Raw genomic sequence first — 26,824 nt, forward strand, 5'->3', positions numbered from 1 at the left:
GAGAAAACCAAGTTAGAAGTCAGGACAAGCTTCCATACTGCTACTCTAAAAGCCAGGAGGGGCCATGGAACTGAGAAATGCACTGAGCAACCACCTGTGGAAACATGTGGTAAGCACAAACCTCAAGATCATGATTTTGTTTTCTTCAGAACTTAATCCTCTTCTGTCCTCAGTACAGACATGAGGACACAGAAGAGAGTACATGTGAAGGACAAATATATTCAAAACTAAGTTTTAAAGAGGACATGGTCATTCAATCATTGTCAGACAAGATAAATATCCTGAGGTTAGCTCAGGTGGTTAGAGCATACTGCTAATAATGCCAAGGTTGCAGATTCAACACAGTATGGTCTATTTGCTTAAGAGTTGGACTTGATGATCTTTGTGGATCCAACTTCCAACACAGACTATTCTGTAATTCTGTGATTCAAATAACATACAATAAAATTATTAATAAACTGGGAGGGAACAGTGAAAAGCAATCCTAGGAGAAGTGAAGGCCATTTGGTCTCTAGTAACTTCCCAAAAAAGAGAAAAAAAAAGCAAATCATATAAACCATAACATTACAAGTTAAAATATATATATTTATATTTTAAATATATAAAATTATATATATAATATAAATATATAAAGATATATTTATTATATATACAATTTTTTAAAAAGTACATTTATAAAGAATCTTGTTGATAGAGGAAAAAACAAATTTTGGTGCACAAAAAGAAACTCCTGAACCCAGACACTCTTAATTACTCTGTATCAGTGTACTCCCATTACTGTTGGCACAGCTTTACTCTAAATGCAATTTAATTTGATAATTCAGGTACTGCTTCATTTGACTTCTCTTAATCTTAGTTGTACTAAATTGCAGAAATTCCTTCCCCCTTCCCAAGTTTATTAGCTTGAGCATGTAGAAATATTTTGATTGTCCTTTTGTGAAAAATCATCTGGATTTTTCCGTTTTATTCTTTATGCATACCACGATTATGTCCATTTTATTCAAAAACAATGACTAAAAAAAGTGATGAGCTTAGTCACATCATTTTTTGTTCTTCATATGTGCAGTTTATTTCGGATGGGCAAAAGGAATTAAAGGTAGCAGATGATTCTGATACTTCAATTTCTGCTCAACAGGTTGCTGCCTGATGTCCATAATCAGGCATTCCTTCAATTATTCCTTCAACTACTAAAAATGATGCCTGAAAACAATCCTCTCCTCTTTCAAAGCAAGTCCACAATAAGATGCAAGAAGTTTAAAATAAAGACAGAGTTGTAGGTGAAAAATTCATATACATTCCTCAATCCCATATTACTGACTAAAATCTACATCATTCAAAGTACAGAGTCCTGTGAAAAATCAGTTTGGAATGCCCAGCAGCATTCCTAGAAGAGATGTAAAAAATTGAGAGCACAGGAAGTAAACTATGTTATTATTTAAGAACACTGGTGTTTTCAGCAAGGGTAGAACGAGGCCAACACTTACTTAATTTGTTTTCTGCAATTATTTTCCTTTAAATGGTCTCTGGACTCAGCTTTCACAGCGCAGAATTGGGACATCTTTCCAAGTTCTTAAAATCAGGGAAAGAATGAAGTAAAATTTGATTAATACATTATCCCATCACTTCTCAGAATAAAGAAAGCTACATTAATTGGTTAAAACAGATTTAGATGAAGCACCAAGCCACTACTGAATTTAAACATGAAACTCCACATCCTTCTCATAGTTCTAGCTTAAGATTCTAAGATGTAGATCTTAAGCTTAAGATTTTAAGATTATGTCATCTCAACAGACAGAAAAACTGATGTTAATTTTAAATAAAATTAGGTACTTAGAAATTCAGTGAATATGATCATGAACTTGAAGGAATACATTCCATTAAAGAAAATAAGCCTAAAGACACAGGAACTACCAGTCTTTCAAAGTCAGGGGTGATATGGAAAGAAGTCCAATACTTAATATAAATTCTGGTTTGCATGTTTTAAATTAACATAAGCTTCTGTTAATGACTACCTGCAGCAACACTTAACTTTATATTAACATAAATACATATGCATTGATTTCCAGAGCTGTGGGGAAAATTCCACGATGAAACTAAATTATTGTTTGGTCTTTCCTCTCTAACATACCAGAAAAACATTCTGGTGATAGATTCACCCACTACAAGTACAATCTCAAAAATATAAAAAATTTGAACTTTTTTCTTCCCCTAAAGCGTGCCCATGAGCGCTCCGATTTTAAGGCCATTTTACCTTTGTTAACTCCTCCTTTGATAACCCCGCCCCTACAACACCCTGTATAACCTCAGGACTCTGGCCCTACTCTCGCTCTTCGGCGCCTTCTCCCGTGGTGGGTAGAGGTTGGGGGGAAATAAAATGGACTCTCATGCTTAAGAAAATAGAGACTTGTTTTGTCTGTTTTCCCTGACGGGCCCTGTATCTCCCTGGACACGATTAACTCTATTGCCACACTACGTGTGCATTTTCGTAAGCTAAGATATATGCAAAACGTTAAATCCTCATAAAAATAAAAATATTAATTTTAACATTTGTTCTAAAAGTACTTCCTCTCTCTTGAAGTTTCCTGTTATTTCATTCATTCATATGGCACTGACTCTACTGCCGTTTTAAAATAGATACCTGGTCAGTTATACGTTTATATTCTTTTTCTCAAGGATTTTATTTAAAGCACACCCTTTGTCAGAGCACAGAGATTTAATCTGAGGAATTCTGTTTGTTCTCAAGGAACAGAATTTGTAACATTCCAAGTCAACTGTCACTTATGAAAATTATCATTAGCTTGTTGTCTGTCATTAGCCACTAGATAATTTTGTTCCTGCCTTTTGTAGCAAAAATAATCCTCCGCAATTTTGCATTGTGCTGAAAGGTACTTGAAAACTTGAGTAGTTTACAATATCTTTTCTAAGGAAAAAAAAGGCCAATATAAATACTCTGTCTGCAGAGAGTGTGCAGACAGTGCATTTTTCAGATGTAGCTTTCTTCACTGTGCTCCAGCGTTTTATTACACACGCTTCAAGTAGGAGCACTGGAACCGCGCATGGTTGTTTCGGTGTGATTCTAAAACAAAGATGACTTAATGCAAACAAAAGCTGAGCAAAGACTGTCTCGGCGGGGCTCGCCCCAAAGCGCGCTGGGCTCCCGCCCGAGCAGCTGTCTGGCACAGGGACGCTGCCGAGCCGCGCACCAACAGCGCTGCTGGAGAACACCGCCCTGCGTGTGCAGCGCGCCTTTTGGACTGCCGGCGCTCTTCTCGGCACTCCTTCGCTCTCCCTCCCCCTTTCCACACGGCGCCAACACAGGAATAATGCGTGCTCTTATGAGAACGGATTTGGGAAAATCACCCTGGATTAATTCCCTTTCTCCCGCCAGCCTGCGTTTTGCAGAATCACAAAAATCAACCAGGTTGGAAATGATCTTTGAGGTGATCGACTCCAATGTGAGCCAGCACCACTGCGGTCAACCGGACCATGGCACTGAGTGCCACTTCCAGTCTTTCCTTGAACATATTCAGGGACGATGAATCTACCACCTCCGTACGCAGCCCATTCCAGTGTCTAATCACCCTTTCTGCGAAGAAATTCCTCCCGACTCCCAGCCTTTCGGTCTCCACCCTGCACCATCCCCACCAGCTCACGAGCAAACAAGGACCGGCGCTGGAGTCGGGGCGGAACAAGGAAGCGACTGTTTAAACGAACACGTGAAAGGCGCAGCCTCCGCGCCGGCAGTCCCGTAGGGCTCCGAGACAGCGGGCAGAACGCGCACCTGACCCCCCGAACCCCGCCGCGCTCCCCCAACGCCGGACTCGGCCGGGCCCGGCCCCGCCGCGCCGACCCCGCCTCAGCCCCCGCCCGCCCAGCGCCTCCCCCGGGGCCGCCCCGCCCCGCCGCGCGCTCACCTTGCTCCGCGCCCGGGGACACCCGCGCGCCCGCCCGCCCGCCGCGCCTGCGCGCCCGCGCCGCCGCGCGCCCCGCCCCTGCCGCCTAGGCGCCGCCCGCGGTCGTCGGGGCAACGAGACGCGGAGCCGGGCGGCGGCGGCCGCCGCGGGCTCCTCACGCCATGTCGCAGATCCTGTGCGAGTGGCTTAACCGGGACGTGAAGCTCTCCCGGCGCATCGGTGAGTGGGGCGCCGCTATGCGGCGAGGGGCAGAGTCTGGCCGCGGGGGCTACGGGGTCAGGGTCGGGCCGTCGTGCCAGGGGTCCCCACCCCCCGGTCACTCTCCTGACGGGCCCGCCCCCTTCCCGCGTCCACGTGCCTCCGCAGGTACATTTTTTAATCTTCCTGTGCAGGGCGGGGGCTACAGAATCGTAGATCCGTCAGAGTTGGAGGAGACCTTCAGAGCCATCCAGTCCAACTATGCCCATGTAACCTCTGAACCACTAAACCACATCACCATCCCCAGGTCCAAACACGTCTTGAGCACCTCCAGGGATAGTGATTCCACCACCTTCCTGGACAATATTTTCCAATGCCTGAAAGTTTTCAAGCTGAAGTTAATTCTCCTCAAGGGGCAGGTGCTCTCAGGAGATGGAAGGTGCTCAACCTTATACCGCTAATAAGGACTCTAGCGAATAAAAAATAGTTTAATATGTTTGGAAAGCAACGCTTTGTTTTTAATGCCAGGTGTTGTGCTGGCATGGAAAAAGCATTTGTTCTGCCAGGAGGGAGCAAAACATTTAAGAAAATTAAAGAGATGGGCAATCATCAACTGTATGAAGTTTAACAAGGTGCCAAATTCTGCATCTGGGATGAGGCAACCCTTGTCTGTATAGACTGGGGAAGGAGATGCTGGGAAAACCACAGAAAGGGACCTGGGGCTCTGGATGGATGACAAGCTGAACACGAGTCAGCAGTGCCCTGGCAGCCAGGAGGGCCAGCCCTGTCCTGGGGACATCAGGGACAGCACTGGCCAGCCGGGCAAGGGAGGGGATTGTCCTGCTCTGCTCTGTGCTGGGGCGGCCTCACCTCCAGGGCTGGGGGCAGGTTTGGGTGCCACAGTGTAAGAAAGGCATTGAACTATTAGAGAATGTCCAAAGGAGGGTCAAGGAGATGGTGAAGGGTCTGGAGGGGAAGCTGTGTGAGGAGTTGCTGAGGTCACTTGGTCTGCTCAGCCTGGAAGAGACTGAGGGGGGAGCTCACTGCAGTTACAACTCCCTCGTGAGGGGAAGAGGAGGGGCAGAGACTGATCTCTATGGTGACCACTGACAAGGGAATTGACTTGTGTTGAGAGCACCCAAGTTGTGTTAGTGGAGATTTAGGTTGAATATTAGGAAAGGGTCTTCCTCAGGGGGTGGTTGGGTACTGGAACAGTTTCCATAGGGCAGCGGTCACAGCAGCAGCCTGACAAAGATAAAGAAGGCTTTGGAAAATGCTCTTGGGCCCATGGTGTGTGACTCTTGCGGTTTGCTGTGCAGGGCCAGGAGTTGGACTCAGTTCCGATGTGTCCCTTCCAACTCAGCATATTCTGTGATTCTGTGATTGTATGAAGAGAAGCAAACTATAACTAGCTTTTTTGTTGTTGTTTGCATTTTGTATGAAAAAATTAGTAATTATAGCTTATAGATATTTTCACAATCTTAGTGATAATTATGATGATGTTGCATTTTAAGACTGAAAATTAGAAATTACTGTGTAAAGCTGATGTTGCAAAATGACAGAAAATGTATCTATTTCCAATTCAAAAACTATTACTGCTAAATTAATCTCCTAAAATTTCTTTGAATTATTTACTAAACTTTGTATTTAGTTTTGTTACACACACAATAACAAGTTTTATTAAAATAAACATTCGAATTCTTTTAATGATTTTATTATAATTTTATTATAAAACCTCAAAATCACAAAACCTCCCAACTTAGTTCCAGGATCATTTCCAGAAGAATTTTCTACTGGCTACCTCCTAGGAGAGCTTCTACACAAGTATGGTCTTCAGGATGACTTTAAACAGTTTTCACAGAACAGGTTAGTACATGTGGATAACATTTGGTCTCCTCTATAAAGTAAAAAGTCTCTTACATAAAGTAGACAAAATATGTGTTTTCTCAGCTAGGATTTGCTAATGCAGTATAGAATTTATTGCAATTTAAAATATTTTTCAGTAATTCAAAAACTCAATAAGTTTGATGCATGAATTGATTTCGTATTTCCAGAGAAATTGATTGTACTTCTTCAAGAAAATTATGCTTTTTAATAGTAACTACAAAAGTACCAGATTAGACTAAAGGTTAAAAAAAACTTTTCAACATGTCTGTAAGACTGGTAAGAGTGGAAAACTTCCCATTATCTGTTTGGAGTAAGGAATACAGAGTTGCATTGTGGTGGTGACCATAACATCTTCACTAAAATGAAAATGTTGGAGAAACATATATGAGGCTCTGAGTGGAGCTCTGGCAGAAGTATAAGAATCTGTAAGTTTACAAGTAATTGCTGTAATATCTATAATCAAGAAGAACTGTAAAATGGAAAGGTGAAAAGTCTTGTGTAGATCTATGAGCTTTAATACACTGATGATGCAATTCATAATGTTGGCTTATGCTGTGTTTTGTCAGACCATGGTGCACATGTACATCAAGAGTTCCAGGCGGTACAAAATCTTTGTTTCTTCTGAACCTCTGCTTTTATGTTCTTTGAACTTCTCATGTATCCACACCCTTTCCTATCCCAAATCCCACCAATTTGTAGGAGAGCAGGTTGAGCACAGCTAATAAAGGCAGCCAACAAAAAGCAGTTCCTCACAGCAGTTTTTTAACTCTTTTTCTAGGACTTCTAGATCTTTTAAGAATTTCTGGGATTTTTGTAGACTCCCAGGTAATTCTTAGACTGCCTGTTGCTAGGAAAAATAGCTGCAGGAGTATTTTATTTCTTCTAGCAAGCTCTAGCAACTTCTAACAAGTTTTCTCAGTTCTTCCCAGTAAAAGGGTGCTTTGAACTCTTGTCCAGGTGATTAGAGAGGTACATTTAGGGGAGATGCACTTTAGTAGGTGCAAGAAGTGATTGGAAATTCTGCTGAGACAGTTTATGTGTGCCCAGCAAAGATGGCGATGCATGACAGGGCATAATTCACATTACTCACTGGAACAACTACTTAGGGTGTCAGAGGCCTAAACTTGAATTTCTCTCCAGTGAAAGTAGTCGATTCTCTCTGTCTCAGACTGATGAGAGTGCCTTCATCTGGGGAAGGTGGTGGCTTTGCCTGCAGAGGTGTGTGCTCATGGAGGAGCTGTGTTATCAAGTCAAGCTGCTGCAGAATGAGGTCAGTACACTGGTTCTTCTCTGAGACACTGCAGATACAGGAACCTGGACCCACAGCTGTGGTGAGGGAGAGGCAGGTGGAATTGTTGTGTTAGGAAGAGGAGGTAACTGGCAGCTGGTGACTTCTGTGAGGAAAAGGAAGGTGTCTACTCCTCCTGATGAACCACAGCTGCACAAAAGGTTTGTTGCAGTGGTAGCAGATGAGTGCTGGTGGTACTGTGTAACAAAATGTCTGAGCAGGTGAAGTGTAAACTCCTGGACCTGCAGGTGGAACAGGTTGGGGTAGCAGTGGGAGACTTTCTGTAGCTGGAGATAGAAGTGCCATCGGCTGACCTCAGATGCTAGCCAGGGAGGTTTGCTGCATGTTGAAGGTTCAGTCCAGAGCTGCGGAGACTTGTCCAGCACTTGCACTAATATCCTTATTATTGTTCTCTGAGGACACCAAGGATACTGCCAGAGACCTGGAACCAAAAGCATGAGGGCCCAAGTATTTATTTTCCTTACTTCTGTTTGTGGATGGGCTTGATGAGGAATGGATAGGTTCTACAGGTCAAGAAGTGGTTGTGCAGCTGCTGTCCACCACAGGATTTAAACATCTAAACAAAAAAGGATCCTCTTTTAAGAGGGAAGACTGCTAGGAAGAAATGGGATCCATCTGAGCAAGTTGGACAAGGAAATCTTGCCAACAGTCTGGCAAACCTCATGAGGGTAGCTTTTAACTGGGAATGAATATTGATGGAGAGGTGTAGTCTCAAATGAGACGTGATAGCTTAGCCTGGCAAGCAAGAGGAAGGTGAAGTGAATAAGAGCAGCAAGACAGTGTAGAAGGCTGCCCACCCCAAATGTATGCATGCAATTAAGGAAGTGTTAAGAAGACAGGATTATGGGAGAAACTTTCACACCTTTTCCAAATTACTCTATATGTTTTTTTTTTAAATCACACAACTGGCTGCTTCTCTAAAGTACCTATATAGTAATGCATGCATCAGGGGGATCAAACAGAAGAAATTAGAGGTCCATGAGAGTTGCTGGGTAATCACTGCAGTCACAGAGGGGCAGTGGGATAGCTCCCAGGACTGGTGCACTGCCATGGCTCAATATAGGCCCTTTAGGATGGACAGGCTGGGAAGGTGGACGTGAAGAGGAGCTGCCCTCTATGTGAGAGAGCAGGGAAGATCCAGGACCTGCCTCTGTAGTGGCTGTTGTTAGTTGTCTTCCTCCATCAAAAAGATGGCAGAGTATGGCTCCATTCATCAGTCTCACTCTCAGATTCTCAAATGAGTATCTGCCATGCTGAGGCTAAGATGCTTAATGCCTTCTCTATCTTAGTCTACTAAATAAAACTTACACTCAGAAATCCCAAGTGCCTGAAACTAACAGGAAGGTCTACAACAGTATTTCACCTTGTATGATCTGGAAAACCTCCAAGGATGGACACTACACTGCCTCTCCAGGCAATTTATTTCAATATGAAATTTGTATGTATTTTATACATGATTACCGTCATGGAAAAAAGGTCTTGTCTTATGTCTAGGCAGAAGGGCAACGAGAAGGGCTTTTACAGGTATCTCCAAAGCAAAAGGAAGACTAGGGAATATGTGAGCCTGCTGGGACATGCAAAAGATTAAGGTGTCCCAAGGCCCTGAGACATACAGGAAAATCTGCAGCAATAAAGATCTACCCATAGAGAAGGAACAATTTAAAGAACTTCTAAATGAATTGGAAATGTGCAAGTCCATGGGATTTGATGGCACATACTCACACAGGGTGTGTGACCTAGCTCATGTTGTTGCTGGGCCATCTTCATAATCTTTGAAAGTTTGTGGTGATGGGGGGTGTCCCTAGGACTAGAAGACGGCAACTGCTGCTCTTCTCTTCAAAGAGTGCAAGAAGGGAGAGGTAGAGATGCACAAGGAGTCAGCCTCACAGAATAAAAAGTTAAGAGCTTCTCAATGCATGTCAGATGATTTCTGGCAGGAGGGCTCATCTTAACCTTAAATCAGTGGCAGAAAAATGCTCAAAAATTGTAAGCTTCAGTTCAGTATAAGTGTGTAGGAAATAAAGTATGGAATGTTACAGTGAGAATAATGAGCTCCTGGACAGTTTAATCTAGAAATGCGATGAATACTGTGTTACCAGAAGGTCTTCAGTTAAAATTAGGCATTTCTGTAGAAATATGCTGGATCTTGGCTGACCTCAAAAGCTTATTGCTCTATGTGAAGGAACTCTTGTGAACTCAAGCAATAGAGCAGTATAGAAAGCATGATCTTTGGACTCAGGCTGAAGTTACAGTAACTAATATTTGATGTGCCAGTTGTTATAATTGATTAATGCCAATTGTTAAATAACTTATTGTTATTTGGTTTTGCCCTGTATATCTATTGATCTTAAGTGCTTCTTCATGAGAACCTACATACTGAGAGAAATATTAGCCTGCAAGCCACTATTTTAGTTTCAAATGTAAATTACTCATTTAGAACACAGACTTTGTTCTCAACACTGCTTTAACCTGTGTGTCCATTTCTCTTTCTTAGAGAAAAAATATGCTGAAGTGTTGTAAGGGTTAATAGATAATATGGACTTTTTTTTTGTAATTTCTTGTGTTTTAACTGATGAGAGTTTGAGTGATTGATATAGCTGATATAGAAACTTTGTTCGAACTCTTTGTGTGTTTGGCGGATGGTATATCATTAGCAATTGCATGCAGTTGCAGATTAGCTTTTGCTATTAGATGCACTTCGTGTGCACATGTATCAGAATTTATATAATCCAATGTGGTCCTTCTCTTTTTGAAAGTTATGCGCATGAATGCAAATGAATGCAGTTACCTGTACAGCAGTATAAAACTTAAGCTAAAGCATGTATCACATTATTTAAGGAAGTCCTCTGTAGGTTGTTTTCTCACCTCCTATCTTGGTATAAGTGTCAAGACCATGCTTAATGCAGCAAGTTGGAGTTGAAAATAAGTTTATGTTCTGGGTTTGTTTGTTTGTTGTTTTTAATCATATAGAGGTGCAGATGCAAAAATTAACAATTTTTCTCGCCTGGAACCCACCCTTCACCTGCTTGGTGTGCGGTTTAATGAGAATACGGCCCAAAACATCATGACAAGACAGCATGGGGCTGCAACAAGTCTTTTGTATGAATTGTATATTGCTTTAGAAAAAAACAAGGCAAAGCTCCCTGGAGTAGCTGTGGAAGCAGTGAGACCTGCAGCAACTGCAAAACTTAAGCCTACTGAAAGTGGAAATCGAGAGGTAACTATGCCTGTTTGTATAAATACAAAAATGGTAGCATATCTACATATACCTTTCAACCATGTTATGTGCTTTCCCTCTCTACTTTGTAAATCTGCTATTCAAAACCCAGTACTTACAAGGAAAACAAGCAGATCTTTTCTATGTCTTACACAGTGGGTTTGCACAGCTTATTGGGAACTCAATAGGATATTGATCTTCTGCGTTCTGTGTTTCTTTGTTTTGTTTTATTCTGTGTTACCTGCTCTGTTTTCAAGATTTCTCCAGACTTGAAATTTTATAACAAAAGCTGGTAGTTGTTCAGCAGCTGCCTTTTTACTCCTTTGATGACTATGGATTGCAGACTGCACTGTAGTCTAGATATCAACTCAGACTAATTTTCCCTTTGGGAAACCTATTTATAAATATGTCAGGCTCTGTGCCATAGTGGTTTGGTCCAGTCTGTTGCACGTCTCTCCATATATTTATACTTCATTCCGTTCTGCAGTAGCCATATGCTGAGAAATACAAAGAGAGAAAAATAAAGGAAAAAGAGAACATCTAAGAGGAAGTCGGTATTGATGTTGTAGATTCTGTTAAAGACCTGCTTCTTGTTTTCAGTAGTAATATTCAGTATGTCCAGACCATTATTTGTTATCAGGATGAGGAGTTTTTAAGACGGTGTATATCATGAATTAAATTCAGCTGGGAGAAATGTCACTTTTTTTTTCCTGGCACTCTTTCTGAAAAATAGCCTACAAGCAGAAAGTTTACCATCACTTGCAAAGATAGTACTGAAAAGTCAACATAGCCCTTCAGCTGCAGAGTGATAGCTTAAAGAAATTGAGCAACTGAGAATTGGTCCCGTCTTTACACAAGTTCAGAATGGCATTTGAATCATGGAATAGTTGAGGTTGGAAAGAGCCTCTGGAGCTCACTTAGTTTATGCACCCCCTTCCTCCAAGCAAAGCCAGCTATAGCAGGTTCCTCAAGACCTTGTTCAGTGGGGTTTTGAATATCTATGAAGCTGTGGGGTTTTGAATATCTATTTCAGTAAAGAAATTATTCCTTACCTCCCCTGGTGCAGCACAGGACAAATCCTGTGACTGAAGTGTGACTACGGGCTGTTCAGAAAGTACAGGAGGGTAATGAGAGGCTGAGAGTTTGCCCTCTGTATCAAGAGGTGGATTGGATGTGAAGAGTTGTCTCTGAGGGATAGACATAAATAGGCTGAAAGCCTGTGGATAAGAATCAAAGACCAAAGCAAAAGATGGAACCGTGTGGCTGGTGTTTACTACAGTCTTCCTGACTAAGGTGAGCCTATTTGACAAAGTCCTGCTCCAGTTACAAAAGGCATCATGCTTGCAGGCTCTTGTCCTGCTGAGAGTCTTCAACCTCCCTAACATTTTCTGGGAAAGTAGCCCAGGGAGCTGAAGGTGATCCAGGAAACTCCTGGAATGGAGTATAACTTCTTGAGGCAGGTAATAGACAGTCCTATCAGAGGGAGTGTGATATTGGATCTGGTGGTCACCAATGCAAACAAGATAATGGGGGCATCAAGACTGGAGGCAGCCTGGGCTGCAGTGACATGGGTTGATGGCATTTTAGTCCTGAGATATCAGGTAAGGAGTAAAGGTAGATCCCTGGACTTCAGGGAAGCAGACTTCCAGCTCTTTAGGGAGATAGATCACCTAGGAAGCTGCCCTTAGGTACAGGGGAGAAGAACAGAGGTGGCAGATTTTAAGGAATTCTTCCATAGTGAGCAAGAGCTAGCAATCCCCAGGAGCAGGAAATCAGGGAAGGAAGACAAGAGACTGGCGTGTCTGAGTTACAGAACTGCTGGGAAAGTGAACACACAGGTGGCTGAAGCTGGGGCAGTGAGCTAGTCAGAGTATAGAGATGAAGTATGATTGTAGGGATGGAGTGATGAAGGTCACTGCAGAGCTGGAACTGAACTTGGCAAGGGAAATGAAAAATAACAGGAAGAGCTTCTATAGGTATGTTAAGCAGAAAAAGAAGGTCAAATAACAATGCTGGAAAACCGGTAACAACAGAGGAGGAGGAGGCTGAGATACTCAGCTTTTTTTGCCTCATTCTTCACTTCACACTCCACAACGTCTTGAGTGGATGGATAGCAGAATGGGAACTGAGGGATGGGCTCATGAAGTGGGCCCATGGGAACATGATGAGATTTATGAAGACCAAGGGCCGGTGCTGCACCTGGTTAGGAATGTGTCCTGGGTTGCATCCAGAGCCCCGTGGGCAGCAGGGGAGGGAGGGGATTCTGCCCCTCTGCTCTGCTCTGGTGAGACCCACCTGGAGCTCTGCATCCAGAGCTGGGGTCCCAGCATGGGAGGGACATGGACCTGTTGCAATGAGTCCAGAGGAGGCCACCAAGATTTTTGGAGTGGTGGAGTACCTGTGCTATGAGAAGAAGCTGAGAGAACTGGGATTGTTCAGCCTGGAAAAGAGAAAGCTTCAGGGATACCTCATTGCAGCCTTCCAGTACCCGACATAACTGAGGGAAGCCTACAAGAAAGATGCAGAGAACTTTCTATGAGGGCGTGGAGCAGCAGGAAATGGGGGACTGCCTCCGGTAGTATTAGTAGTAATAGTGGTGGTAGTAGTAGTAGTAGTAGTAGTAGTAGTAGTAGTATCTAGTAGACTAGATACTAGGAGAAAATTCTTTGCTGTGAGGGTGGTGAGGCATTGGCACTGGTTGCCCAGCAAAGTTGTGGACGATTCATCCCTGGAAGTGTTAAAGGCCAGGCTGAAATAACTCAGAACCTCCAGAGCTCAGAACCTCCAACAAGAGCAGAGCTGAAAACACTGAAAAAGTGACTACTTATTTTTATAGACTTCTGAAAAAGTATTTTCTGAAGGTTATGTGCTTAATGAGGTGTGAAAACTTCCTGATTCTGTGCTACATGTTCATGTTTATGGAAGAACAAAGAAAAGTGATATGTGTGGAAATAAAGCCAATGTACTCTTATGAGACCTTAAAAACACTCCTGTTTAAAAATCACTTCATGTTAAGAGAGTATTCACATGTTGTAAATATGGAAAGTATTTATAGATTTGAAGACAAAGTATATATCTCACAACTTGCATGCATTTGACAAGTCCTTGTAAAAAGAGGACATCTGTCATTCTTGTTTGATGAAGAAAAGACAGAGTGTTGTACAAAAGCAGGAAATGGCAGGAGAAGGGCATCTATAGTGGGTATGGCCTCAGAACATCTAGTATTTCTGTGTAGCTATTCTGATGAAGCAAAAAAGGAGGAACAAATTTCTTTAGACACAGTAACACTCATCCACAACAGAGCTTATAGTTGATATAGAGGAAATGGCCAGGTTTCAGGGTGTGGAACCACACTGATGAAGAAGTTGTTGACTAATTTGATGTGTATTTCATGTGGCTGACGAAGGGAGAGAGTCTCACTGTGGTTATTTAACTGTTCTATTGCCACTACATGGGCAAGAAGGAAAAAAGTCCCTTCATGTATCTAGTAACGAAAATACAAGCAATAAAAAAATTATACAAAATAACATTTAAAAAGAAGATTTTTGGATGTATCCATCTCTTTTGATGTATTATATATTTTTAACTATCTTTGACTTCTTTTTATAATAGCTATTTTTCTTCTTTATTCTGCCTTTACCTGCCTACATGTCTGGTGCGCTTTAAATGGATGTAATTTATATGTTTGTTAACTTCTTGATCATCTAATGATCAACATGTGCTAGTGTTATCTAATGTGTTGCCTAACAGTATTCTCAGTTTCTGTACCAGGAAATTGGTATTATTTTCTGTGCTATGTTAAGACCTGAAACAGGTACCATACTAGAGCTAGAATTCAATGAAAGCCCTTAAAAGCCTATAAAGCACTGCCCATATGCTCAAGTCTGCAGCCTGATAATCTCTTCTAGTTTCTTCCTGAAAGATAATTTTTGGCTTAATTATATTTGCTTCATATCAGCATTACATAGGAAGGAGACAAAATGAAATAATGACCAGGATTCAAACAGCTGTTATACAGAATCAAAAACAGCCATCAAGACCCACCATAAAATCTTTTGAAGCCAAAAGATTCTTAAAGAAGAAAACGGAGGCAGAGGTAATGATCATCTATATTGTTTTAGTGCTAATTACATCAACTCAAACCTCATGATTTCTGAGAATGTTTATGGTTACAAATAGTGTACTTCCACCATCCAAAAGCTACTGACTGTCAAAATTATATCAATTCAACCAGTGAAAATTGGGCTGAAGATTTGCATGATTATGATTTTGCAGGTTTTTTAAAATAAAAATTGTTTTGATGTAAGAAAAATTTCATATTGAATAAATACCATAGACAGGTAGTAATTTGATTGCTGAGAGTAGCTATGAGTCTACTGGAAAGAATACATTAAATAAAATCATTAATGTTCCTTTTTGATTTGTGAGTGATAACATTTTGCACCATAATATTCGAACTGTTCTATAACACACTATGAAACTGTATGCTTATTAAATGTTAGTAACAGCTAAAATTTACAATAACCTTAAATCAAATCAAGAGATGCAGCAATTAAAAAAAAAAAAAAAAACTGCATTATTTAGTACCAAAAACTTCTTGGACTGTAATTCAAGTTCAAGTCATTAGGGGTGCAACTATTACCACTTTTTATGACTGGCAACAGTAACAGATATATTTAAATCTAGAGTTTAGGAACCTATAGTAAGACAGTTACTTGAATAACTATCAGGGATACATTCAAGCCACCAAACCTAAGGCAGATCATATTCCAGAGTACCTTGTTTCAATTTTCCGTATGGTGAGAATTATATATTCTGCTAGAGCCCTATAAAAAATCACAATTATCCTGCAGAAAGCTGTGAAATTCTAGGATTTTCTGGCTGGTGGAAGAAGGTGTAGCTAGGAAAGGGGAAGAGGGCAAGGAAGTGAAAGAGGTAAGATGGAAATCATCTTGCCTTTATTCTTGGTTAGCTGGTGCATATATTTTTGGTGTAACCATTTCTATTGTACTAACATGACATAAAAGTAATTCCCTAGTACTTGCTCTGTTGAACCTTCTTTATGTTGCTTTGTGACAAGAAAGGAAACATAAAATTTTGTGTTACTTCTTCAGACCGTATACAAGGAGATAGAAAAGTTTGAGAAATCTGTGACAGGAAATGCCTCTGCAGTACACAGCCATGTGACTGACAGGTAACATTTGGATGTTAAACTGTTAGGCAGGATCATACCTCAAGTATTTGCTATGTAGACAGCCACTTGAAGAAAGAATAATGTCTCATTTGGTTTAAACTGTGATTATGCTTTGAATGAGTGTCGTACCAGCACTGATTTCAAGTCCAACACAGTTGCAGTGTCTTTAAGTTACCTTTAGTTGTAGTAGGCACAGCTCAAGCTTCCTTTACAATTTTTTTGCCACATGTGCAGCAAGAAAAGGCTCAAAATGCATCTTTCCTGTGTTCATTTTAGTCATTGTATCTGCAAGATCAATTAGCCTTGCAGCAAGATAGGAATGGTTGTGAATGTGCATACAGAATAACACATTTCAGAGGGCTAAGAGGTAACTTTTATCCTGAAACTTATCTGTATGTTGATTTATTTGTGAATGATTGCAAGTAATTATCATTCTGTCACCCTTAGTGATATGCATATCCTGCTTAGAAGATATGACACTCATGCATACTGCTGTGGATATTTCTGTGATCAATAGCTGTGAAACTGCTCAGAGCGCATGGCTATATTGAAGAGTAACCCATCTCTCTTCGACATTCTATGAGTCATCCTAATTTCCTGTTTTTGTGGGATTTGTCTTTGTATTGTGTTTGACGAAGAAACGAGTGACTAGTTGGCTCAAGTCAGTGCTGGAACCTTCCTCTGAACATTGTGGGGCACAAGAACATCGAGAAGTAGCCACAGAGCCCACAGAGTGATGTTTTACATTTGTTAGATTAGCATGTAACTATATAGGCATCTGTATGAAAAGACTCTTAAGAATGGTAATTCCTATCTTTCTTTTTTCAATCAGTGATATGCAATTATTGGAAACACAGAATTTTCAAGAAACAAGTCTAGAAACTATACAAGAGATGAAAACTGAGCTGTTAAATGTTTATTCAGATGATGAATATATAAGGAAAATTCAAAAACGCGTAGAGGAAGATAGATTCGCTAGAGAACAACGAGCAAAGAGACGGCGAAAAATGCTAGTGGATCAGTTAGCAGCACACGAGGCTCAAGAGGTGAGAAATTTTATGCTGAAGCACATGGTCTATGCATTTAATTAGTCATCTAAAATATGCTTACAAATATGAAATGAGTACTTCTAGAAGGCTGAATAAAATTTGAAGGGAATAAAGGGACTTACACAATTGTGTCTGAATACCTTTTATGTCAACCCTTGAAAAATATGGAAGGTTGGCTGTTCTTCATCACCACCCTTACGTCATGCACCGTACTTATAAACCTAAGAGGATAAAATTTAGGGAGCAGAACAAATATTATTAAAAATGCATTGCAGACTTGCCTTCTATCCCTGCCTCTCTCCCCCAAAAGTTGAGCATTCTATCAAATGTACATCAAAATGTATACTGTTTGTAAAGTTTCTTATTTAAACAACAAAGCATGGCATTCCTTTTTGGAAAACCTGTATCTATAAATATGTCATGTGAAGGTTTTGATCTGGATGGATGAATTCTGAAATGGTTGTACTGGATGATACAAAGAATCAAAATTTTATTTGCAGGTCAGATATTTGGTATTTTGGTATTTGGTGTGTTATGAAATAGAAGATATGTCTCTGGGGAATGTCTGTGTTGTGTCTAAAATTAAATGTTGCAGAATATTACGTTTGAATCCTGTCCTATAAAGCATAAGGCTTGTAAGAGTCTTCTTCATATATTCCTTCTTTAAAAAGCAGCTTTTAGATTGCTAATTTCACAGATTGTCTCTTTTATAATGATTCTATCAAAACACAGCCTTGTAACTTACTGGGGTTTTTTGATTTCTGGTTGTTTTTCATTTTAGTATTTCCCTGTGAGTCCTTAGTTGAGATCATATGTGTTGAACATATGTAGCTGAGCCTGTATCTACTGCTAATACTAATAATACTAATAATACTAATAATAATAATAATAACAAAATTATTATTATTATTAATAATAATAATAGTAATTCATACTTATAGCATTTCAGATGTATAGCATCTCTGAAAATATAAGCTATTACCTGTGTATATATTTTTACGCTTTTGCATGTAATGTCTGGAGATATTTTTAGAAATATTAAGGTTTAATCTCTTGGGGTAAGCATCTAGGAGTTAGATGCTTCAATGTCTGTCTCAGACGTAAATTCTTGAAAAACACCTGTAGTGGCTTAGACCAAGGGTCTGTCTCTCCATATATCCTGTCTCTGAGTTCTTATTCAAAAAGATTTATATCATGTTCTTGTTGATATGCGTAGGCCCTAAATAAGTTTTGTGACCCACTTGCCTGAAATCACTGTAGTCTCAAAGCTTCCTCAAATGCCTTCAGCTCTTGCAGCCTCAGCAATGTGGACCATTGATTCCAAAATCCATGGCTACCAGTCTCTGGAGCACTCGGTGAATACAGCAGCTCAGACTGGTTCCAGAGAGGCTCCAAATCAAGTGAAAACTAGTAATGGTGTTCCTAGCTTCCCAGGAAGAAAAACCAGCTTTGCTTTACAAACAATTGAAATCACAGACTGCAGGGACTAGAAGGAAAGACAATTAAGCATTTGACTGAAACAGTAATCTGAGCATATCAGAGAATCTATTTAGTGGTAATTTGGTTCTAAATTAGAAGAGGAAAAACTGTTTTGTTAGAACTTTGTGAAATTTCAGACATTAGACATTACTTGAATTAAGAGAAATGGAGAGAGAAATGAACTTTTAAAAAGTAAATGAATATATAAAATAGTTCAAGACTGGTTTTCCCTCTATTAAATATTGTACCAGAAATGTTTTGCTGAAATTGCAGTGTTTATATATGTTTGATCCTGGGTTTTACCTCCACTGCATGAATATTGAACACGGCATGTGATCATTCAGAGTGAAAGGAATTTCATCCCTTCCGAGTGCTATAACATGTTTCATAACCATATTTTTAAAAGTTTATTAAAGGAATCTTGTTCAAAATCCTTTTTTTTTTTTCTGACACTGTCCTGGGTTGTAGTTTAGGATGTATTCTATCACCATCTTCAGTTAATGGTCCATCAGTGCCTTGTGCATGACTCATAGATAACTTGCTCCGGGAGTTATCTCTCTCTTTAATGGGCCATCAAGGAGCCCCTGTGTGACTCATCATCCCATTGTGAGATGCTCCGCCCATGGGGAGGAGCCAAGCATTCTTGCCTGGATGTAAGCTGGGATTTGGGACAGTAGAAGCAGCCCTCACCTACTGGATTCCCAGAGGACTGGAGCTACCTGACCTTTCTACGAGATCACTGCTTCAGGAAGACCACCTCATCTGGACTGCTTCCATCACCCTGATCAGGTTGTATTCTGACTCTGTCAGTGGTTTTTCTTTTTGTATTGTTGCATTTCTTTTATTTTATTTTATTTTTTCCTTTTCTTCTCATTAAATTGTATTTCTGACTTAGAGCCTCTCACTTGGTTTGTTTTCAAACCACAACATAATTTTGGCACCCAGTGTTGGGCCGGGACAATAAGAAAAGTCAGAATTACAATTTTATTGAGGAAGACACCTGTCTGCTATGATGCTCAACATGCTCACATGTGTCTTATACCTATCTCTCTATATTTTTCCGAACGTGGGGCACTATCTGCCGGCCTTAATACTCCTGCCTAGACCAGGATATGGTACTAAAATTGCTTTACTGCTCTATTATGTCCATTGCTTGATAAACTCTGAGGCAATGAACATCATTCAGAATATGTACCCAGTTTTTCTTCTTGTTCTAGTCTAGGATGCTTCGTCTGGGGCCTCAACAATCTTACCCAGCCCCTGTGGGGAGGAGTAAAGAATGATTTTTTCCACCTTTTCAGGAATGACACAGCAGTTTTTGAAAATGTTGAGTACCCTCTGGATGCCAAGGACAGCATGATGTTCTTGTTAGTCCTGCTTTGTTTTCTCTGTACGGCATGCACCATGCTTAGAATCAAAACAGTACATGGTGTGATGCAGCATGTTCTTAAAGAAGTAGAAGAGGTAAAAAGAAGCAAAGCAACAGCATCAACGTCCACACAGACTGTCACAGAGGAGAAGGGAGCCAAAGGCGAGGCAGCAGTGTCCTCATCTACGCAGACCATCACAGAAGAGAAAGAAGCCAAAAGTGAGGCAACAGTGTCCTCATCTATGCAGACTGTCACAGAGGAGAAAGGAACCAAAAGTGCTGTCAGCATCTCCACACAAACCGTCACTGAACTGGAACAGCCTAAACCAGTAGCAGTTGCCACCACTCAGAAGAAGAAATCAAGGAGCAAATCAGTCCACATAGCGACTGACGAGGATGGAGCAGGACATTCACACCCAGCTGAAGAGACAGAGACAGAGATCATCACTCGCTCTCTATCTCTGGGTGAACTGTGTGACCTGCGAAGGGAATTCACCCGCCAGACCAGCGAGTCCATCCTCACCTCCACATCTGGGACGCTGCAGCCAATGACACCATTCTGGATGGAACTGAGGCCAGGCAACTGGGATCACTGTCTCGGGATGTGGTCATTGACCAGGGAATTGGAAAAACCCAAGAAACTCTCAGCCTCTGGCAGCGACTGTTAACAAGTGTGAAAGACAGATACCTTTGTAAAAGACCTCCTAGTGCACCAAGGAAAATGGAACACAATAGAACAAGGTATCCAATGCCTAAGGGAACTGGCTGTGCTGGAGATCATTTTTGCAGAAGACGAGAGAATTCCTAAGAGCCCAGATGATGTCCAGTGCCCATCATGGGTGTGGTTGAGATTTGCACAGCTTGGACCAGAGATGTACGCATGTTACCTGGCAACACTGCAATGGGGAGAAGGTGAGGTCAAGGTGGGTGTCCTGGCTAATAAACTAAGGATTTACGAGGACACTGTCACCGCCCAGGTTCATGCCCATGTCTTGTCTGTGGGAACAAGACTGGCTGAGCAAGTCAGGAGCTTAATTGAAGAAGGCCATCAGAAACTGAAAAAAGAACTTAAGGAAGAAATTTACAATATCTCACCAGAGCCGACGAGAGTTTCTGCGATTAGGAGCAGGTGTCCCCCAGCCAGGGAGAGAGGATACACACCCTGAGGTAACCTTTGGTCTTTTCTTCAGGAGCCTGGAGAAGATATGAAGAAGTGGGATGGAAAACCCACCTCCTCTTTAGCAGCCTGGGTACATGAACTGAAAAGAGAAACACCTACCACAAAAAGCTCATCTAGAATCAATGTTGGTCCGGTCTCTCGTGCGCAGAACTCCAGACGGTACAGGAATGATGATATGACTGATCCTCTTGAAGGGACCTCAGCAACATATTTACAGGAAGAGAACAATGTATGTGATGACCAGGAATAGGGGGGCCCTGCCTCTAGCCAGGAAGAGGAAAGGGACAGTTGGATCTACTGGACTGTGTGGATCCGATGGCCTGGCACCATCTGACCCACAAAAATATACGGCATTGGTTGACACTGGGGCCCAATGTACCATGATGCCATCAAGGTATGTAGGAACAGAACCCATTTCTATTACAAGAGTAACAGGAGAGTCCCAGGAACTGACTGTATTAGAGGCTGAAGTGAGTTTAACTGGGAATGAGTGGCAAAAACACCCCATCACAACTGGCCCAAAGGCCCCATGCATCCTCGGCATAGACTATCTCAGGAATGGATATTTCAAAGATCCAAAAGGATATTGTTGGGCTTTTGGGATGGCCGCAGTGGTGAAAGAAGACATCAGACAGTTGAATACTTTGCGTGGTCTCTCAGATGACCCCTCTGCTGTGGGACTGCTGAAAGTTGAAAAACAACAAGTACCAACTGCCACAGCAACAGTACACCGTTGGCGAAACTGCACTGACAAAGACTCTGTGATTCCCATACATGAGATGATCCGTAAACTGGAAAGTCAAGAGGTGGTCAGTAAGGCCCGTTCATCTTTCAACAGTCCGATTTGGCTGGTGCATAAGTCCAGTGGAGAATGGATACTGATGGTGGATTACCGTGGTCTGAATGAAGTCACGCCGCCACCCCTGAGCACTGCTGTGCCAGACATGTTAGAGCTTCAGTATGAGCTGGAGTCCAAAGCAGCAAAGTGGTATGCAACCATTGATATCACCAATGCCTTCTTCTCCATTCCTTTGGCAGCTGAGTACAGACCTCAGTTTGCTTTCACCTGGAGGGGCGTGCAGTACACCTGGAACCGACTGCCCCAGGGGTGGAAACACAGCCCCACCATCTGCCATGCACTGATCCAATCTGCACTGGAAAAGGGTAAGGCTCCAGAGCATCTGCAGTACATTGATGACGCTGTCATATGGGGGAACACACCAGAGGAGGTCTTCAAGAAAGGAGAGAAGATTATCCAAATTCTGCTGAAAGCTGGTTTTGCCATTAAAAGAAGCAAGGTTAAGGGACCGGCTCAAGAAATCCAGTTCTTGGGAGACAAATGGCAAGATGGTCGTTGCCAAATCCCCACAGAGATAATCAACAAGATCACTGCCATGTCCGCACCTACCAACAAAAAGGGAACACAAGCTTTCCTAAGCACCATAGGCTTTTGGAGGATGCACATTCCTGAGTACAGTCAGATTGTGAGCCCTCTCTATTTGGTGACCCACAAGAAGAACGATTTCCACTGGGGCCCTGAACAGCAGCAAGCTTTTGTTCGGACCAAGCAAGAGATTGCTCATGCAGTAGCCCTGGGCCCAGTCAGGACGGGACCAGATGTGAGGAATGTGCTTTACTCCGCAGCTGGGAACAATGGTTTGTCTTGGAGCCTTTGGCAGAAAGTGCCTGGGGAGACTCGAGGCCGACCATTGGGATTCTGGAGCCGAAGTTACAGAGGCTCCGAGGCCAACTACACTCCCACAGAGAAGGAGATCTTGGCCGCCTATGAAGGAGTTCAAGCCACCTCAGAAGTGATTGGCACTGAAATACATCTGCTTTTGGCACCCTGACTACCAGTGCTGCGGTGGATGTTCAAGGGAAAGGTTCCTTCCACACATCATGCCACCGATACCACATGGAGCAAATGGATTGCCCTCTACACAGTGCGCCCGCATTGGAAACCCAAATCGCCCTGGGATTCTGGAAGTTATAACGAACTGGCTGGAAGGTGAGACTTTTGGATTATCATCTGAAGAAGAAGAAGAAGAAAAGCAAGTAACACGTGCTGAGGAAGCCCCACCATATAATGAGCTACTTGAGACTGAAAGACGATACACTCTATTCAGTGATGGCTCCTGGCAAATTGTAGGAGCTAACCGGAAATAGAAAGCTGCAGCATGGAGCCCCACATGACAAGTTGCACAGGCTACCAAGGAACAAGGTGGATCAAGTCAAGTTGCAGAGCTTAAAGCTGTCCAGCTGGCTTTAGAAATTGCTGAATGGAAAAGTGGCCGAGGCTCTATCTCTACACTGACTCATGGATGGTAGCTAATGCTCTGTGGGGATGGCTGAATCGCTGGAAAAAGGCCAGTTGGCAGCGCAGAGGAAAACCCATCTGGGCTGCTGACATTTGGCAGGACATCGCCGCCCGAGTAGAGAGGCTGACCGTGAAGGTTTGACACATGGATGCGCATGTACCCAAGAGCCAGGCTAATGAGGAGCATTGCAACAACGAGCAGGTAGACAAAGCTGCCAAGGTGAAAGTATCACAAGTGGATCTAGACTGGCAGCACAAGGGAGAATTATTCCTAGCTCATTGGGCCCATGATGCCTCTGGTCATCAGGGAAGAGATGCAACATATCGATGGGCCCCTGACCGAGGGGTGGACCTCACTATGGACAGCATCTCACAGGTCATCCACAACTGTGAGACCTGCGCTGCAATCAAACAGGCCAAGTGAGTGAAGCCTCTGTAGTATGGTGGATGATGGCTAAAGTACAGGTATTTGGAAGCCTGGCAAATTGACTACATCACCCTTCCCCAAACACACCAAGGAAAGCGGTACATGGTGACCATGGTGGAAGTCACCACTGGATGGCTGGAAACCAACCCTGTGCCTCAAGCCACTGCCCAGAACACCATCCTGGGCCTTGAAAAACAAATCCTGTGGAGACACGGCACCCCTGAGAGAACTGAGTTAGACAATGGGACCCATTTCAAAAATAGCCTTATAAACACCTGGGCTAGAGAACATGGTATTGAATGGATATACCACATTCCTTATCATGCACCAGCTGCCGGGAAAGTTGAACGGTGCAACGAACCACTAAAGACTGCCCTGAAGGCACTTGGTGGGGGAACCTTCAAGAATTGGGATCTAAACTTAGCCGAAGCCACATGGATGGTGAACACCCGAAGGTCTATCAATCGAGGTGGTCCTGCCCAGTCTGAACCCTTACACACAGTGGATGGAGACAAAGTACCTGTGGTACACATGAAGGGCATTTTAGAAAAGAGTGCTTGGATTAATCCCACTTCAGGCAAAGGCAGACCCATCCATGGGATTGTCTTTGCTCAAGGACCTGGCTACACTTGGTGGGTAATGCGGAAAGATGGAGAAAACCGTTGTGTATCACAGGGAGACCTAATTTTAAGTAAGAGCAGTGTGTAAGGTTTCATTCTGTATGTATATATGCATACCTCTGTAAGAATGTATTGATTTGGGCATGTTGTAGATGGTGATAGAATAAGGGGTGGATTGTCCTGGGTTGTAGTTTAGGATGTATTCTATCACCATCTTCAGTTAATGGCCCATCAATGCGTTGTGCATGACTCATAGATAACTTGCTCCGGGACTTAACTCTCTTTAATGGGCCATTAAGGCTCTCTTCCATGACTCATCATCCCATTGTGAGATGCTCCACCCACGGGGAGGAGCCAAGCATTCTTGCCTGGATGTAAGCTGGGATTTGGGACAGTAGAAGCAGCCCTCACCTATGGATTCCCACAGGACCGGAGCTACCTGACCTTTCTACGAGATCACTGCTTCAGGAAGACCACCTCATCTGGACTTCTTCCATCACCCTGATCAGGTTGTATTCTGACTCTGTCAGTGGTTTTTCTTTTGGTATTGTTACATTTATTTTATTTTATTTTATTTTTTCCTTTTCTTCTCATTAAATTTTATTTCTGACTTAGAGCCTCTCACTTGGTTTGTTTTCAAACCACAACAGACACACTTCAAGCTAGGGCCTGGGAGAGAACATACTTTACAATTACATGGCCATACTCTAGGTGGAGCACAGCATGATGCTAGTCAAATTTTCATAGACAGGTGTTGAAAGTATTTGACAGTTGTATGGCTTCATCCCAACTGAACCTTTATCTCCAGCATTTCAACAAATTATTTGTAATTTGTACTTGTTATTTTTAATGTGCTGTTCAGATTTTAAATTTCTGAGTTAAAAAGTTATCAGACATAATTTACTATCAACAGTAAATTGAGAATGTGAATATGGGAGGAGAAACAAATTGTTACTACTTTTTACTTGTCAGTCAAATAGATTTATGTATGCTAAGCTCTAAGTTTTTGTCATAAGTTCATGACCACACAACATCAGAGAATTGTCTCACTTGTATGTAAATCAAACTAGGAAATAGAAAAACAAAAGAACATGGTATAGTAACTATGTATGAACAAAATGAAACAAAAACACGCTAATGTTTGGCCACTGGATGCCACTGTTGTCTTAAGTAGGTAAACCGGAAAAAGTGTCTATTATGCCTTCTTAATAGTAATTTTTCCAAGTATTACTAAGTTGTCCCATTTGTGATATTTATGATTTCTTCAAGCACTTCACAGTTTCTCTGTTAAGATGTTGATGCAAAATGTTAGATTAAAAACTTTTTCTGCAATTTTTCTTTTGTGTCCTTGTATGTTCAAAAGTTTCAGAACTTGCCAGCATTTGGGTTGAGTACTTTGAGCATTCCTTTTTCTATGAAGGATAGCTAGTGATGCTGCACTCCCCTATCCAATGAGGATCCTTTCTGAAACTATGAGTTTGGAGTTTGGTTTTCTGAATCCTTTTTTATCTGCTGTGTAGTTTTGAGTTAATTGCCTTTTCTGTTTTTCTTGTTCATCAAGAATTTCCTGCTGGCTCTTTTTAGGCCTAGTGAGCATGCCAAAGTATTTGATCACTTGGAATATTGAAGTTATCTACCGTTTTGAAAAGATCTGTTTTGGCTGCTGTGAAGTGTTCTAAAGCAGTATGTTCCAGTTTCCTTCATGAAGAGGAGATTCACCTAGAGAAGGTGTTTTAATTTCTCACTGGACCAGCTGCTTGCACCATTCAGTTGATAGTTTGAGTATGAAAAATGACAACTCTGTTAGGGTGGCTCCTTCAATTCCCTGAAAATAAGGATTTTAACATCAGTTTTCACCTGATGAAGGTTTATTTCATCTGTAATAATTTATGGTTGAGGGTAAGCAGCAACTATTGAAAAAAATTAAGGATATTTACTTGCAATAGGAAGTGTAACCTCTGCTCTTTGAAATCTTAATTGAAATACTAAGTACCATGAAACAGTGGATCAAAGGGCACTGTACCTCCTCTTATTGCCTTGAGTGTATGAAGGTAAGAGAAAATGGACAGATTAACTCTTCAGTAGGCAGTACTATTGGAAAATTTTATCACCTGAACTATATCAAATGGCAGATAGAATGAAGTTATGACTGCATTGTTTTCCATTTCATTTGTATGTATGATGATAATTCCCTCCATAGACAAACTTACAAATAGTACAGTACAGATAAAGAACAGAACAAGTCTAATTCAAAATTAGATCCTCATTTCATGAAAAGCTTTGTAGAGAGGTAATGTAGCATCCAGATTAAGGACTTTATTATGATTAAGGCAGGAGAGGAGTGCACATTTGTCAATAAGACTGTCATGCATTGTCATGAGACTCAGCACTAAGAAAGCAGAAGGCAAGGCCCACGTTTTGGCTAAAATAAGGAAAATGTTATGGTATTTTGTATAAGCTTAATATTTTCAATTCACCAGAATTTAATCAGAATGTACTTTATTCCAAGCAGTTGTGAAGGGAAAGGAACTTAAAAAATATGGAAAGAGATTTACTTGTTTGTTTGGCTTCTCGCCAACATCAGCATTAAATATCTATATTATTTAGCGAGTTCTTGCTCTTATTATTGCAATTACAACAATTCTAATGCTTTGCATTAGAATT

At 41.7% G+C, this 26,824-nt stretch overlaps 1 protein-coding gene across 1 annotated transcript in view; it reads left to right on the forward strand.

Annotated features, from left to right (window-relative positions):
* The first annotated feature begins 4,075 nt into the window (after positions 1 to 4,075).
* The window catches only part of SPEF2 (sperm flagellar 2), an 80,431-nt gene continuing 57,682 nt past the window's right edge, over positions 4,076 to 26,824 (forward strand). The window contains exons 1-6 of the mRNA XM_066339609.1: positions 4,076 to 4,133; positions 5,876 to 5,978; positions 10,279 to 10,525; positions 14,484 to 14,621; positions 15,640 to 15,719; positions 16,552 to 16,765. Of these exons, the coding sequence (XP_066195706.1) occupies positions 4,076 to 4,133; positions 5,876 to 5,978; positions 10,279 to 10,525; positions 14,484 to 14,621; positions 15,640 to 15,719; positions 16,552 to 16,765 (840 nt within the window). The remainder of the gene's footprint in view (positions 4,134 to 5,875; positions 5,979 to 10,278; positions 10,526 to 14,483; positions 14,622 to 15,639; positions 15,720 to 16,551; positions 16,766 to 26,824) is intronic.

Source organism: Sylvia atricapilla, chromosome Z, assembly GCF_009819655.1.
Source record: "Sylvia atricapilla isolate bSylAtr1 chromosome Z, bSylAtr1.pri, whole genome shotgun sequence".
Classification (NCBI taxonomy): domain Eukaryota; kingdom Metazoa; phylum Chordata; class Aves; order Passeriformes; family Sylviidae; genus Sylvia; species Sylvia atricapilla.